This window comes from Notolepis coatsorum (genome assembly GCF_963971535.1).
Source record: "Notolepis coatsorum genome assembly, chromosome: 11".
NCBI classification, from domain to species: domain Eukaryota; kingdom Metazoa; phylum Chordata; class Actinopteri; order Aulopiformes; family Paralepididae; genus Notolepis; species Notolepis coatsorum.
Window position 1 is genome coordinate 97,379,956 of NC_140175.1, and position 16,838 is coordinate 97,396,793.

At 48.1% G+C, this 16,838-nt stretch overlaps 1 protein-coding gene across 1 annotated transcript in view; it reads right to left on the minus strand.

Moving 5' to 3' along the window:
• The window catches only part of wdr70 (WD repeat domain 70), a 213,252-nt gene that overhangs the window by 177,594 nt on the left and 18,820 nt on the right, over positions 1-16,838 (minus strand). Inside the window, 2 exon segments of the mRNA XM_084325151.1 lie at position 13,393; positions 13,395-13,526. Coding sequence (XP_084181277.1) covers position 13,393; positions 13,395-13,526 — 133 coding nt within the window.

The following is a 16,838-nucleotide window of genomic DNA, read 5'->3' on the forward strand; positions in this document are numbered from 1 at the left end:
CACGCACGCACGCACGCACACACACACAGCTGCACTATCCACCCTCCAGCAGGGTTCCCCTACAGATAAGAGAATAGGGATTGATGCACAGATAAAGCCCAGTATCAGCCCAGTATCTGATACGGGGACATTGATACACTAATTTAGCCTGGTATCAGCCCAGTATCTAATACGGGGGGACATTGATACACTAATTTAGCCTGGTATCTAAGTGTTGGATTGCGGTCCAACACTAATTTAGTCCAGTATTCAATGCTGTATTGCAATTTCAACAGGATTTTGATTTACTTGTTCAGCCTCATTTACCACATGATTCTGTTGCTAGTTCTGGGGCAGATGGTATTAAATTATACTGAGTAACTCCTCTGCTAGTTCTGGGGCAGATGGTATTAAATGATACTAGAGTAACTCCCCTGCTAGTTCTAGGGCCGTGGCGATGGTATTAAATCAGCGGTTCTCAAACTACGGGTCGCGACCCAAAGTGGGGTCGTGGTAGGTGACAGTGGGGGACATTGGCAAGAAAAAATTTAAGGTAATTTTCTGTTTATGTTCTGACAACCTATTTAGGCTAAATATGCCCTCGTTTTATAATGTGTATTGATAACGGTGCTGTAATACAATTTTCTAATAAATATGCATGATCAAGTTCAACAACGTGTGATTTTTAGTGCTGTCAGGCGATTAAAAAAATTTATCTAATTAATTACAGATTTGTAATTAATTAATCTAATTAATCGCATTTTAATCGCATAACCATTTTATGCCTGATATTCTATATTCTATAATCATATTTCAAATTGCATGTGTCCGGATGGCAGAATTCAGTACTGTATCTACAAAACCTTCTGTTTAATCATCTTCCATCTATTAATTTGCTTAGATTTTTCAGGTCGTCAATTTGAGCATAGTGTTATTCACAGTCAAAGATAAAAAAAAAATGTATTGATATTCTCATATAAAAAAAAGTCTGTAATGTGTATTCTACGTTCTTATGGAATGAATGAGATAAAACAAAATATAAAAAAAAAAAAAAAACTTTTTTTTTGTAATTAATTTTGAGTTAATTTTCATAACGTGATAATTTGCTGTGTAATTAATTAATCTAATTAACGCGATAAACTGACAGCCCTAGTGATTTTATTTTGATATTCCTTAATTCCATGATGAAATTACGCGATACATTAAGTGTGGGGTCGCCAAATAAAATGGGGTCATGGTATAAAAAAAGTTTGAGAACCCCTGTATTAAATGATACTGAGTAACTCCTCTTAGGGTACAAAGACCTCACTGTCCCATTTGGGAACACAGTTTGGGAGGGATCCCTCCTGCGACGGGACAGGAAACCGCGGCAGAGCCACAAAGCACACGCTTAGATCGCCTGTGAGTTTGTGTCGCCTCGCGATGTGTCGCCTCTGGACTAGAGGGTGACAAGTGAGTGGATTTTGACTCCCGCTCCTTCCCACTTCCACAGAAATAATCCCATCCCATCCCAATCCCAAATGAGAGTTTAAAAAAAATCCCACTCCCTCCCACTCCCACAGAGGACTGATCCCAATCCCGTCCCAATCCCGAGCCAAACTTTTATAGAAACCCACTCCCATCCCACTTGACTTTTACTCCCGGTCCTGCCCAATCACGTGATTCAAAGTGAAATTGACTCCCATCCCGCGGGAATCCCGAAAAGATGTCATCCTCTACTCTGGACCTACCTTGGTCTTGGCCATGTCCACCATGTATTGATCTCCCTTCGGGCACTCCATGACGTTGAAGCCGTCGCGGTCCAGCACCTTGGCCTGGGCGTTACCCGACACCACCAGGATGACGTCCCCCGTGACGCTGTACTGCAGCGACTTGATCTGGTGACTGAGGACACACACACAAGACAGAGGATAAAAGCATTAGCATTTCAAATTTTTTGATTATATATTAGATCAGATTTAGATTATTGGATTATTAGATTATATATTGCATATATTTAGCATTTAGCATTTATATTATTTATTTATATTATTATTTTTTTATTTTATTTTATATTATATATTAGATTAGATTTAGATTATTGGATTATATATTGTAACTATTTATTGTAGGGCAAATATAACTGAGAGTCAAGTCAAGTAAGTCAAGTAATTTATTTATAGAGCACATTTAAAAGCTCGAGAGCCAACCAAAGTGCTGTACAGTACAGTCAAAGCATAAAATCAATGTCCTATAAAATACACAAATACAAAATGGCACAACAGGACAGGACAGTACATTCAAATAATAGGACAAGCGGATAGGGGAGCACAAAGTACAGTATAGCACACCAGGGACAGAGGAGCACAAGAAGAGATACAAGAGGGAGGGGGCAGGATAAAATTGCATGGGAGTGTGTGGGTTAGGGTGTGGGAGAATCAGGATTAATCGAAGGCTAGGGAATAAAAGTGGGTTTTTAAACGGGCCTTAAATGTCTCCAGCGTAGGGGCAGATCGAATCTCCAGGGGAAGCTGGTTCCATAGTTTGGGGGCTACGGCCTTGAAGGAGCGATCGCCTCTCTTTTTTAGTCTGGTGCGGGGGGGGGGACCAGCCGAGCCTGGTTGGAGGATCTTAGTGACCTGGGTGCTGCGTAGGGGGTGATGAGCTCGGTGATGTATAGGGGTGCTGCACCCGATAGTGCCTTGAAGGTGAGGAGGAGGATTTTGAAGTCTATTCTAAGTGGGACTGGGAGCCAGTGTAGGGAGGCTAGGAGTGGTGTGATGTGCTCTCTCTTTCTGGTGCCGGTAAGGAACCTAGCTGCAGAGTGCTGGACCATTTTGAGGCGGGACATGGCTGCCTGACTGATGCCGGCGTAGAGGGCATTGCAGTAGTCAAGGCATACATACCCTCATCACGCACCTTGTTGCCCATATGCACATGTCCAGAGTTAATTATGTTAATTATATTGATTTGTTATATTGTTTACACTGCTTTTTACTACCTGTACCTCCCCTCCCCCCTCCCCCATGCTGCTATGATGCCTGAATTTCCCCCAAGGGAATCAATAAAGGAATATCTTATCTTATCTTAAAATGCTTTTACTTTGCATTCCTGCGGCGGCCGACCATCTGCCAATCCGTGGCGTAAGTACAGTTACGTGTGTCTCTCTCTGTGCGTCTGTTTGCATTGGTGGAAGACATCTGCTAGCTGTGATTGTACAAGACCTCTGAGCCAAAGTATTGTTATATAACCGGCATTAGTAGTAATCCTTGAAAAGGTTCAGAGACAACAAACACACAGCTAGGTTTGTGTGTCGTATAGGAGCCAGGAGGAGGAGGTCACACAGTGTGTCTTATAGGAGCCAGGAGGAGGAGGAGGAGGTCACACAGTGTGTCTTATAGGAGCCAGGAGGAGGAGGTCACGCAGTGTGTCTTATAGGAGCCAGGAGGAGGAGGAGGTCACACAGTGTGTCTTATAGGAGCCAGGAGGAGGAGGAGGAGGTCACACAGTGTGTCTTATAGGAGCCAGGAGGAGGAGGTCACGCAGTGTGTCTTATAGGAGCCAGGAGGAGGAGGTCACGCAGTGTGTCTTATAGGAGCCAGGAGGAGGAGGAGGTCACACAGTGTGTCTTATAGGAGCCAGGAGGAGGAGGAGGAGGTCACACAGTGTGTCTTATAGGAGCCAGGAGGAGGAGGTCACGCAGTGTGTCTTATAGGAGCCAGGAGGAGGAGGAGGTCACACAGTGTGTCTTATAGGAGCCAGGAGGAGGAGGAGGTCACACAGTGTGTCTTATAGGAGCCAGGAGGAGGAGGAGGTCACGCAGTGTGTCTTATAGGAGCCAGGAGGAGGAGGAGGTCACACAGTGTCTTATAGGAGCCAGGAGGAGGAGGAGGTCACACAGTGTCTTATAGGAGCCAGGAGGAGGAGGTCACGCAGTGTGTCTTATAGGAGCCAGGAGGAGGAGGAGGTCACAGTGTGTCTTATAGGAGCCAGGAGGAGGAGGAGGTCACGCAGTGTGTCTTATAGGAGCCAGGAGGAGGAGGAGGTCACACAGTGTGTCTTATAGGAGCCAGGAGGAGGAGGAGGTCACGCAGTGTGTCTTATAGGAGCCAGGAGGAGGAGGAGGTCACACAGTGTGTCTTATAGGAGCCAGGAGGAGGAGGTCACGCAGTGTGTCTTATAGGAGCCAGGAGGAGGAGGAGGTCACGCAGTGTGTCTTATAGGAGCCAGGAGGAGGAGGAGGTCACACAGTGTGTCTTATAGGAGCCAGGAGGAGGAGGAGGTCACGCAGTGTGTCTTATAGGAGCCAGGAGGAGGAGGAGGTCACGCAGTGTGTCTTATAGGAGCCAGGAGGAGGAGGAGGTCACGCAGTGTGTCTTATAGGAGCCAGGAGGAGGAGGAGGTCACGCAGTGTGTCTTATAGGAGCCAGGAGGAGGAGGAGGTCACGCAGTGTGTCTTATAGGAGCCAGGAGGAGGAGGAGGTCACACAGTGTGTCTTATAGGAGCCAGGAGGAGGAGGAGGTCACGCAGTGTGTCTTATAGGAGCCAGGAGGAGGAGGTCACACAGTGTGTCTTATAGGAGCCAGGAGGAGGAGGAGGTCACACAGTGTGTCTTATGGGAGCCAGGAGGAGGAGGAGGTCACACAGTGTGTCTTATGGGAGCCAGGCGGAGGAGGAGGTCACACAGTGTGTCTTATGGGAGCCAGGAGGAGGAGGAGGAGGTCACAGTGTGTCTTATGGGAGCCAGGAGGAGGAGGTCACGCAGTGTCTTATAGGAGCCAGGAGGAGGAGGAGGTCACACAGTGTGTCTTATGGGAGCCAGGAGGAGGAGGAGGAGGTCACAGTGTGTCTTATAGGAGCCAGGAGGAGGAGGTCACGCAGTGTCTTATAGGAGCCAGGAGGAGGAGGAGGAGGTCACACAGTGTGTCTTATAGGAGCCAGGAGGAGGAGGAGGTCACAGTGCGTCTTATAGGAGCCAGGAGGAGGAGGAGGTCACACAGTGTGTCTTATAGGAGCCAGGAGGAGGAGGAGGTCACACAGTGTGTCTTATAGGAGCCAGGAGGAGGAGGAGGTCACACAGTGTGTCTTATAGGAGCCAGGAGGAGGAGGAGGTCACACAGTGTGTCTTATAGGAGCCAGGAGGAGGAGGAGGTCACACAGTGTGTCTTATAGGAGCCAGGAGGAGGAGGAGGTCACACAGTGTGTCTTATAGGAGCCAGGAGGAGGAGGTCACACAGTGTGTCTTATAGGAGCCAGGAGGAGGAGGAGGTCACACAGTGTGTCTTATAGGAGCCAGGAGGAGGAGGAGGTCACACAGTGTGTCTTATAGGAGCCAGGAGGAGGAGGAGGTCACACAGTGTCTTATAGGAGCCAGGAGGAGGAGGAGGTCACACAGTGTGTCTTATAGGAGCCAGGAGGAGGAGGAGGTCACGCAGTGTGTCTTATAGGAGCCAGGAGGAGGAGGAGGTCACGCAGTGTGTCTTATAGGAGCCAGGAGGAGGAGGAGGTCACACAGTGTGTCTTATATGAGCCAGGAGGAGGAGGAGGTCACACAGTGTGTCTTATAGGAGCCAGGAGGAGGAGGAGGTCACACAGTGTGTCTTATAGGAGCCAGGAGGAGGAGGAGGAGGTCACACAGTGTGTCTTATAGGAGCCAGGAGGAGGAGGAGGTCACACAGTGTGTCTTATAGGAGCCAGGAGGAGGAGGTCACGCAGTGTGTCTTATAGGAGCCAGGAGGAGGAGGAGGTCACACAGTGTGTCTTATAGGAGCCAGGAGGAGGAGGAGGTCACACAGTGTGTCTTATAGGAGCCAGGAGGAGGAGGAGGAGGAGGTCACACAGTGTGTCTTATAGGAGCCAGGAGGAGGAGGAGGAGGAGGTCACACAGTGTGTCTTATAGGAGCCAGGAGGAGGAGGTCACACAGTGTGTCTTATAGGAGCCAGGAGGAGGAGGAGGTCACACAGTGTGTCTTATAGGAGCCAGGAGGAGGAGGAGGAGGTCACACAGTGTGTCTTATAGGAGCCAGGAGGAGGAGGAGGAGGTCACACAGTGTGTCTTATAGGAGCCAGGAGGAGGAGGAGGTCACGCAGTGTGTCTTATAGGAGCCAGGAGGAGGAGGAGGTCACACAGTGTGTCTTATAGGAGCCAGGAGGAGGAGGAGGAGGTCACACAGTGTGTCTTATAGGAGCCAGGAGGAGGAGGAGGTCACGCAGTGTGTCTTATAGGAGCCAGGAGGAGGAGGAGGTCACACAGTGTGTCTTATAGGAGCCAGGAGGAGGAGGAGGTCACACAGTGTGTCTTATAGGAGCCAGGAGGAGGAGGAGGAGGAGGAGGAGGTCACACAGTGTGTCTTATAGGAGCCAGGAGGAGGAGGAGGTCACACAGTGTGTCTTATAGGAGCCAGGAGGAGGAGGTCACGCAGTGTGTCTTATAGGAGCCAGGAGGAGGAGGAGGAGGTCACACAGTGTGTCTTATAGGAGCCAGGAGGAGGAGGTCACGCAGTGTGTCTTATAGGAGCCAGGAGGAGGAGGAGGAGGTCACACAGTGTGTCTTATAGGAGCCAGGAGGAGGAGGAGGAGGTCACACAGTGTGTCTTATAGGAGCCAGGAGGAGGAGGAGGTCACACAGTGTGTCTTATAGGAGCCAGGAGGAGGAGGAGGAGGTCACACAGTGTGTCTTATAGGAGCCAGGAGGAGGAGGAGGAGGTCACACAGTGTGTCTTATAGGAGCCAGGAGGAGGAGGAGGTCACACAGTGTGTCTTATAGGAGCCAGGAGGAGGAGGAGGAGGTCACACAGTGTGTCTTATAGGAGCCAGGAGGAGGAGGAGGTCACACAGTGTGTCTTATAGGAGCCAGGAGGAGGAGGAGGTCACACAGTGAGTCTTATAGGAGCCAGGAGGAGGAGGAGGTCACACAGTGTGTCTTATAGGAGCCAGGAGGAGGAGGAGGAGGTCACACAGTGTGTCTTATAGGAGCCAGGAGGAGGAGGAGGAGGTCACACAGTGTGTCTTATAGGAGCCAGGAGGAGGAGGAGGAGGTCACGCAGTGTGTCTTATAGGAGCCAGGAGGAGGAGGAGGTCACACAGTGTGTCTTATATGAGCCAGGAGGAGGAGGAGGTCACACAGTGTGTCTTATAGGAGCCAGGAGGAGGAGGAGGTCACACAGTGTGTCTTATAGGAGCCAGGAGGAGGTCACACAGTGTGTCTTATAGGAGCCAGGAGGAGGAGGAGGTCACACAGTGTGTCTTATAGGAGCCAGGAGGAGGAGGAGGTCACACAGTGTGTCTTATAGGAGCCAGGAGGACATGAGTGTCTCATGACGTCTGGTCCACTTCATCTTCATCTGGACCTCGCTCTGTTCAAAGTCTCATTCATTCATTCAGCACAAGATGACGAATCTTCATTCAAACTAAGGCTAATACTTTGGCACACGCACGCACACAAGACAAGCATACACATACAAAACAGAAAAGAAACACTCATGCAGCCCACATATAAAGGCCCCTACACACATACATGCATATTATCCCCCCCCCCCCCCCCCCCCCCCCCACACACACACCTGTGGCCTACACATTAGAGGAGATGCACTGATTGCAATGTCCTTGACCGATTTTCCAAAGTCTGACCTGAAGGTTTTGATTTTGGCCAATTCCGATTTTTATTTCTTTCTAAGAACTGTCTTAGAACTACTAGGACAGCGTACGCAAACATTTGTGTAACTTTTCTTTTAATGGAAAATTCCTGTTCATGATAAAACATTGACTACGGTATTAAAACGTTCACATTTTCTCCAAAGCTGCACCGGCCAGGTTACAGGACCTTCACTCACTCACTCACTCACATTATTTTAGCATTTTTACAGCTTTTTCATGGCCATACAAGACCGACAGAGGAGAGGGAGAACGGGAGAAGACGTGGGGAGGAGGACATGTGACAAATTATCCCCCGGGAGCGGGAGGCGGGAGTAGGTGTGCGAGGCACTATGCGGTGCTCCACGAGGGCGCCCCGAACGCAGCAGCAGAGCGGAGCGGCTCCGGCGCGGCAGCATTATGTAGCAGTAATCCCCCCTTTTTTACTATCCAGAACTAGCTCAATTGGCAGCGCTGCGCTGCATTGCTGTGGATCCTACGGCCCGTTGCTGGCAAGTTCGATTCCCTTCTATTTTTTATTTTTTATTTTTTAACATGCATTCGCATTCTTTCGCCGTTAAGTTTAGGCATAACTTTAAGCATTGTTTCGGAGTTGGTTAAGGTTAGGCATTGTTTCGGAGTTGGTTATGGTTAGAAGGGTTAAGTTTAGGCGCTGTTAAGGAGCTGGTTAAGGTTAGAGTTTGTCTTAGAGAATGGCAATGTTTCGGAGTTGGTTATGGTTAGAAGGGTTAAGTTTAGGGGGCGGTTAGGTGGTCGAGCGGAGATTGCGTTCGTCACCAGCCCCGGAGCTGTGAGCTTGGTTCGCCTGTTCAAATCCAGCTCACAGCTCCGGGGTTGTCACCAGCTTGGCTGGCCGTCTGCACTGATACAATTGGCAGTATCAGAGGGTGGGAGAAGCTGGCGGGGTGGGTCCGGGTCGTTGTAAACAGCGACTCCTACAGTTCGGTCGGGGCGCCTGCTAAGCGCGGATAGGACTCGAGGGGGATAGTGTGATCCTCCCACACGCTACGCCCTCTCAATGAGAATCCGCGCTGCCAGGTGAAAAGAAGCGGTGATTGGCTGGACGTGTGTCGGAGGAAGCACGTGGTGGCCTCCACTCTCCCAAATGATCTGACTGTGGGGGGTAAAGCGCAGCGACCAGGAAGGGACTGGGAATTGGCATACGACTAACATTGGGATGGGAGAAAATCGGAGGAAAATGGAGGGGGAAAAAGAAAAAAAAAAAAAAAAAAAGAGAAGGGTTAAGTTTAGGCGCTGTTAAGGAGCTGGTTAAGGTTAGAGTTTGTCTTAGAGAATGGCAATAGACAGCCTATTTCCGCGCTGCAGCTCTCTCGCGCTGCCGCGGTCACATGGGCGTAGTGGCCAATCAGAGAAACGCTAAACACAAGTTGGTTGCCGAAAATATTCACGCGCCCTGAACGCTCACATTGTTACAACTACAGCCAGGGCCTCTCTCTCTCCTGCCTGGCAGCAGGTCTCCACGCCTTTATATGGGCAGCTTCCCGTCTCTTCATTCCCACACTGTCTACCTGGGTCAACCTAAACACCCGAGACTCATCAGGTCATCACCGAACCTGGATATGAGGCCTGCGCCCCTGCCACTCCCCGTCCGAGTGTTGCTTCACCTACCGTGGTACTAGGACTCTAACCTGTATGCTTCCACTGTCTTTGAACCTGCCTGTGAGGCCTTTCTCTCCGTGTGTAGGATGGCACCCCCCCGGACTACTCCCCACCCGTGGACGTCTCCAGCCTGGACACTGCCTGGGGTCACATGGAGTGACCTTCCTCACCCTTGTTGTACATTTCAGTAATTCACCCTTGCCAAGCCTGGTACCCATTAAATACCCTAAACCGCCTAATTCTCCTGTGCCTTGTGTTCTGCTCTTGGGTTCAAACCTAGACGCCACCCTAACACAAATACATAGAACAGAAACCTTTTGGTGTGGAAGCCTGTGCTATCTCCACCTGAGCAGAGGTATCCTACACCCAGGCAATAGAAGTAGGTAAGTGAGGAGGGTAAAGTGTATTTGGTCTGTGACCTGCAGATAATGAAAAGAAGTTAGTTGTATTGTAGGCTACTTTATATGATAACCTGCGTGTACCTTTGTCAGAATGCAGAACAAAAATCCTGAATTATTTTGGTTTGATAAAAAATAGGAAGTTGGACTGAGTGGCAAAGTATGGGCTAGTTTTATTTGGAAGATTAGGCAGAACTAGACTGTATAATACACACGTACAATATGAGATCAGTTTATTTGATGCATGTCAAGTATGAAGGCATACAAACTATACACATCATGTTTTCCTATCATTTGTATATTTGATCTCACACCTACTATGTACATGAAATTTATGAAATTGATAAGTCTGCGTTGTAAGCCCGTTTGGGCTGGGCATCTATTGATATATAATATAGTTTTCGATTTCACGCAGTTATCGATAAATCGATAAGTGGTCTCAGCCGTAGTTAAATGCCAATATATTTTAGCACCATTTAATTTTGTTGTACACATTCTCCAGTAAAACATTATGATGGTCAATATGAGAACATATCAACGGGGAAGACATTGTTTCAGCCGTGTTTACAAAGATGGTTGAATCATCTCCATTTGAAGCTACCTATTAGGCATGAGGTCTCCTGTGGCTGTTTCGTTGGAGTTAAGGCAGAAATTAGGTTAATAAACATCTTTTTAGGTTATGGTTTTGCTAGCTTGTCAAAAAGAAGTGACGGGACGACCCAACATGACCCGACGTCACGTAAGGCACGGGCCCCGGGTGAAACACCATGCTTACAAGGAGGCCCAGACGGGCCCCGGGTGAAACACCATGCTTACAAGGAGGCCCAGACGGGCCCCGGGTGAAACACCATGCTTACAAGGAGGCCCAGACGGGCCCCGGGTGAAACACCATGCTTACAAGGAGGCCCAGACGGGCCCCGGGTGAAACACCATGCTTACAAGGAGGCCCAGACGGGCCCCGGGTGAAACACCATGCTTACAAGGAGGCCCAGACGGGCCCCGGGTGAAACACCATGCTTACAAGGAGGCCCAGACGGGACATCTCCACGCAGGGAACAGAAAGGTCCATTGTCAAAATGAAAGTGGTGCTGCGGGCAGTGCTGTTCTGAATTGGGAGGGCTTCAGAGCCATTATTGTTTCAGTTTTGGTTGAGAGAAGAGAGAGAGAGAGAGAGAGAGAGAGAGAGAGAGAGAGAGAGAGACGGTGGGCCTCACACACAGCTAAATATGGCCCATTGTGTCAGTGACCATACAGGCTAATGGATGGCTCTGTAATCAGACTAAATGTGGCGTACTACAGTTCACACACACACACACACACACACACACACACACACACACACACACACACACACACACACACACACACACACACACACACACACACACACACACACACACACACACACACACACACACACACACACACACACACACACACACACACACACACACACACACACACACACACACACACACACACACACACACACACACACACACACACCACACGCACCACACACACCACACCTCATTTTGATTTAACCCTTTCACTACCACCCTACGGTTAACCGTCTGTAGTGTGTTAGTGAAAGGGTTAACCTTCTGTAGTGTGGTTGTGAAAGGGTTAACCATTTGTCATGTGGCAGTGAAAGGGTTTAACCTGCTGTATTGTCGCAGTGAAAGGGTTAACCATTTGTCGTGTGGCAGTGAAAGGATTAAAAGAGTCAATGTCACAGAGTGAACATGATGAGACTCAACGAAGCACAACAACAACAACAACAACAACAACAACAACAACAACAACAACACGTTAACTCATTGGACGCCAGTGGTCGCTGTGTACCGTGTGGTAAGAAGGCCACCGCTTTAAAGTATACGGATACATGGCGGTGTTTGCAGGGCTCAAACTATATTAAATATCATAGCTATGGATATAATACTATTGCCCATTTGACATTGAGTATCTATCGTTCAATTTGTGAAAAAGAAATAATTTTCATCCATACATTCCCGTTTTATACCGCAGTGAATATGAGTATAGTTTTAGAGTAATCCTGTCTAATCCCAGAAAATGACGCTATGCAGCATTTAGTGCATTTCACTAAAAACCGTGGCGTTTCTCGCCTGTATCAACAATCAATCTGAAATCAACGCTATATTATCGGTATTATGTTTCATCATGAATGCATGAAAGGGTGGGGGGGGGTCATTTTTCTATGCTTCGATCGTCACCAACGGAATACATTACACACACACATACATTCGGATTGCGGGGAATGGATTATTTGATCAACGCAAGATTGATACCATATAGCCCTTACCTTAACTAGGATCTACTCCAAAATGAATATTCCAATTATCTGATCGCCATTCCAAGTATTGATGTCGATCGTGTTGCCAACATAATCCACCAAAGAACATGAACCGGGAGTGCTTGATTCTCCTCAATCCATGTGTTGTAAACGCTTGTCCTGTCCGACAAGGAAAACCCGGCCCGGACTTTTTAGATCGACACACAGCCCAAGCCAGAGAGTTTCAAAGGATGTGCAATACCGGCCGCAAGGCAGCAGGCGGCGGTATTGGACGTTTGCGATCTCAGACTCATTCCCAATGATAACACAGGCTCCCTCGATGGATTATGAATGGGAATATCGAATAAAAGAAACAACGATAGAAAACCAGACTTTTCTACATATATACCACAAATTCTTCTATGAAAGAGAGACATCGAGAGGTTTTGTTTCAGATTTGTATCATCAATTACTAACGTCCTCGTATGAAACCCTCCACCTAGACTCAGTCTGGAGGAGGGATATACCAGACCTGGAAAAAGATTTTGATTGGCAAGAAGCCTGGGCAAATGTTCGACTTGCATCAAGGAACCCGGACCATCAACAAATCAATCTTAACTATATTCACAGGACATACTTGACTCCTATAAGACTGAACAGAATGGGTCTTAAACAAGACTCCAAATGCTCCTTATGTACAAATGGCGACGAGGGGACATTTATGCACATGTACTGGGACTGCCCACCAGTTAAGATATTCTGGAAAGAAGTGACCCAGCAATTATCAAATCTCTTAACTCTGAATATACCTGTACACCCCTCTGTATTACTGCTGAATGATGTTTTTGAGTGTGCAGTACCTCCACAGCTAAAGAGATTGGTTTTATCGGGTATCACAGCGGCTAAAAAGCTGATAGCATCGCGATGGTTCCAGCCGGAAAAAATGTGCCGGAAGGTCTGGATTCTTACATATCTCGATGTGATTTATCAAGAAATATCTACAGCAAGAATTTTGGGTCTCAATGAATCCAAAATGACAATGTGGTTAGAAGTGGTGGAGAGAATAAAAGCTAGCATATAATGGTAGTGTCTGGTTAGGAGCGTGGGATAATGGATGGATTATCCAAATGGGGGGTCCGGGAGGGGGGGGTACGAGCTAGAGCATATGTGTGTAGGGTATTAGATAGCAGGTATTAGGGGTATATCCTGTATAAGACATTTAACTAAATGGTGACTTCATTGGATGTGCACTGTCAACTAATGCTTGTATATCTTATCTTGTGTCGTCATGTTTGTTTATGTGTTTGTTTAAAAAATAATAAAAAAATAAAATACAGAAAACCCGACTTTTCTCCGGTTTGGCGCTCAAGCGATGGCGAGTTAACCCGACTTTATTCTTGAGTGGCGTCCAATGAGTTAAGCCATAGCACTGGCGTTCGTTATGCGCTCAGAGAGAGGATTGGACTCACCACTCGCAGGGCTGCAGGGACCTGAAGGCCTGGAGAGACTGGTCCATCCCGGCAAAGTCCCAGAAGCGCACGTCGTAGTCGAAACCACCGGTGACCAGGCGAGCTCCAGAGGGGTCCAGGGCCATGGCCGACACCTGACGATGACCAGGAGCATTATATATATATCAAGTCAAGTCAAGAGTTTTAATTGTCACGGCATACAAGTATACAATGAAATGCGGGTGGTCTTGCCCGCAACGATGTGCAATACAGTGGTACAACATATAATAGAATCCAATAAAAAAACATATACAATATATATACACCACTCAGAGACTAGAGCTATATCTACAGGCTTAAACCCCTTCCACTACCACAAGTGAAAGGGTTAACCTTCTGTAGTGTGGTAGTGAAAGGGTTAACATTCTGTAGTGTGGTAGTGAAAGGGTTAACCTTCTGTAGTGTGGTAGTGAAAGGGTTAACCTTATGTAGTGTGGTAGTGAAAGGGTTAACCTTCTGTAGTGCGGTAGTGAACGGGTTAACCTTCTGTAGTAGTGTGGTAGTGAAAGGGTTAACCTTCTGTAGTGTGGTAGTGAAAGGGTTAACCTTCTGTAGTGTGGTAGTGAAAGGGTTAACCTTCTGTAGTGTGGTAGTGAAAGGGTTAACCGTATGTGGTGTGGTAGTGAAAGGGTTAACCGTATGTGGTGTGGTAGTGAAAGGGTTAACCGTCTGTAGTGTGGTAGTGAAAGGTTAACCTTCTGTAGTGTGGTAGTGAAAGGGTTAACCGTCTGTAGTGTGGTAGTGAAAGGTTAACCTTCTGTAATGTGGTAGTGAAAGGGTTAACCGTCTGTAGTGTGGTAGTGAAAGGGTTAACCGTCTGTAGTGTGGCAGTGAAAGGTTAACCTTCTGTAGTGTGGTAGTGAAAGGGTTAACCGTCTGTAGTGTGGTAGTGAAAGAGTTAACCGTCTGTAGTGTGGTAGTGAAAGGGTTAACCGTCTGTAGTGTGGTAGTGAAAGGTTAACCTTCTGTAGTGTGGTAGTGAAAGGTTAACCTTCTGTAGTGTGGTAGTGAAAGGGTTAACCGTATGTAGTGTGGTAGTGAAAGGGTTAACCGTCTGTAGTGTGGCAGTGAAAGAGTTAACCGTCTGTAGTGTGGCAGTGAAAGAGTTAACCGTCTGTAGTGTGGTAGTGAAAGGTTAACCTTCTGTAGTGTGGTAGTGAAAAGGTTAACCGTCTGTAGTGAGGTAGTGAAAGGGTTAACATTCTGTAGTGTGGTAGTGAAAGGTTAACCCTCTGTAGTGTGGCAGTGAAAGAGTTAACCGTCTGTAGTGTGGTAGTGAAAGGTTAACCTTCTGTAGTGTGGTAGTGAAAAGGTTAACTGTCTGTAGTGAGGTAGTGAAAGGGTTAACATTCTGTAGTGTGGTAGTGAAAGGTTAACCCTCTGTAGTGTGGTAGTGAAAGGGTTAACCTTCTGTATCAGTGTCAGAGGCCAAACGGCGCTACAGAGATAAGATTGAACTCCAGAACAAGCTGACTCTAGAGCTATGTGGCAGGGGCTCAAAACGATGACAGACTACAAAGGCGCCTCCCTCAAACTGAACAGTGACATCTCCTTAGCAAATGACCTCAATACCTTCTATGCGAGGTTTGATGCTGGTAATAACAACACCAGCTCACAAGCCACGGCAATGGGGGGGGGGGGGGGGGTCGGCTGCTGATGGAGGCGCAGTGTTCAGGGTAACAGAGCATGAGGTGAGGCGGACCTTTAAAAAAGTGAATATCAGGAAGGCAGCAGGTCCGGACGGCATCCCCGGCCGCGTCCTAAAAGTCTGTGCCGACCAACTGGCCCCAGTATTCACTGACATATTTAACCTGTCCTTAGAACAGGCTGTCATCCCCACCTGCCTGAAGAAGTCCACTATTATCCCTGTACCCAAGAAAGCCAAGCCTGCTTGCCTCAACGACTACCGCCCTGTAGCTCTCACCTCCATAGCCATGAAGTGCTTTGAGAAGCTAGTAAAGGGCTACATCTGCTCCTCCCTCCCCATCAACATGGACCCCCTGCAATTTGCATACCGCCCCAACAGGTCCACGGAGGACGCCATAGCCCATGTGCTGCACACAGCAGCATCACACCTGGACAAGAGGCAGGGGAACTATGTGAGAATGCTATTCATCGACTACAGCTCGGCATTCAATACCATAGTCCCCTCCATACTCATAGCCAAGCTCAGGGACCTGGGCTTGAACTATGACCTCTGCCAGTGGGTCTTGGACTTCCTGACTGGCAGACCCCAGGTGGTGAGAGCAGGCAACTGCACCTCCTCATCCATCACCCTCAACATAGGGGCCCCCCAGGGCTGTGTTCTGAGTCCCCTCCTCTACTCCCTGTACACACACGACTGTGTGGCTCAGCGGAGTAGCAATACAATCATCAAATTTGCTGACGACACAGTGGTGGTGGGCCTGATCTCTGCCAACGACGAGAGGGCCTACCTGGAAGAGGTCAAGGTCCTGGCGGGATGGTGCCAGGAAAACAGCCTCTCCCTGAACGTCAGCAAAACAAATGAGATGATTGTGGACTTCAGGAGGTCGGGGGTCAAGGACTACAGCCCCCTCAGCATCGACGGGGCACCGGTTGAGAGAGTCAACAGCTTTAAGTACCTCGGAGCCTACATATCCGAGGACTTGACATGGACCACACACATTGACAGTGTTGTGAAGAAGGCACGACAACGCCTCTACTTCCTCAGGCGCCTAAGGAAGTTCCAAGTCAGTCAGAAGATCCTTAAGAACTTCTACTCATGTACAATAGAGAGCATCTTGACCGGCAACATCACCTCCTGGTTTGGGAATAGCACTGCACAAGACCGAAGCAGACTACAAAGAGTGACACGTTCAGCCGAACGCACAATTGGAGGGGGGCTCCCCACCCTCCAGAACATTTACAACAAGCGTTGCAAGGGCAAGGCTAAGAGAATCATTAAAGACTCCAGTCACCCGAACAACTGCCTCTTTGAACTGCTGCGGTCAGGCAAGCGATACCGGAGTCTCAAGGCGAGCACAGAAAGACTCAGAAGCAGCTTCTATCCCCAGGCCATCAGGCTGCTAAACGAACAATGAATGAACACTACACAACAACAACCACCAAACGCACATAGCACACACATCCACACGCACACACTCACTTTAAACAAACACACTGTAGCACCCACTCCACACACTTTATAGCACACACCCACTTTAAACAAACACACTGTAGCACCCACTCCCCACACTTTATATTTATTGATGAAGGATTGCACTACAACTCGTACACCTTACTGTAAATTGTACCTAAATTGTACCTCATCCCATTTCTGCTTTGCACTAGATAGTACTGTACATTAGTACACTGCATAGTATTGTATATTATATGGTAACTCAGAACATTGTACATATGTCTATACCGAACACTGTGACCTCATT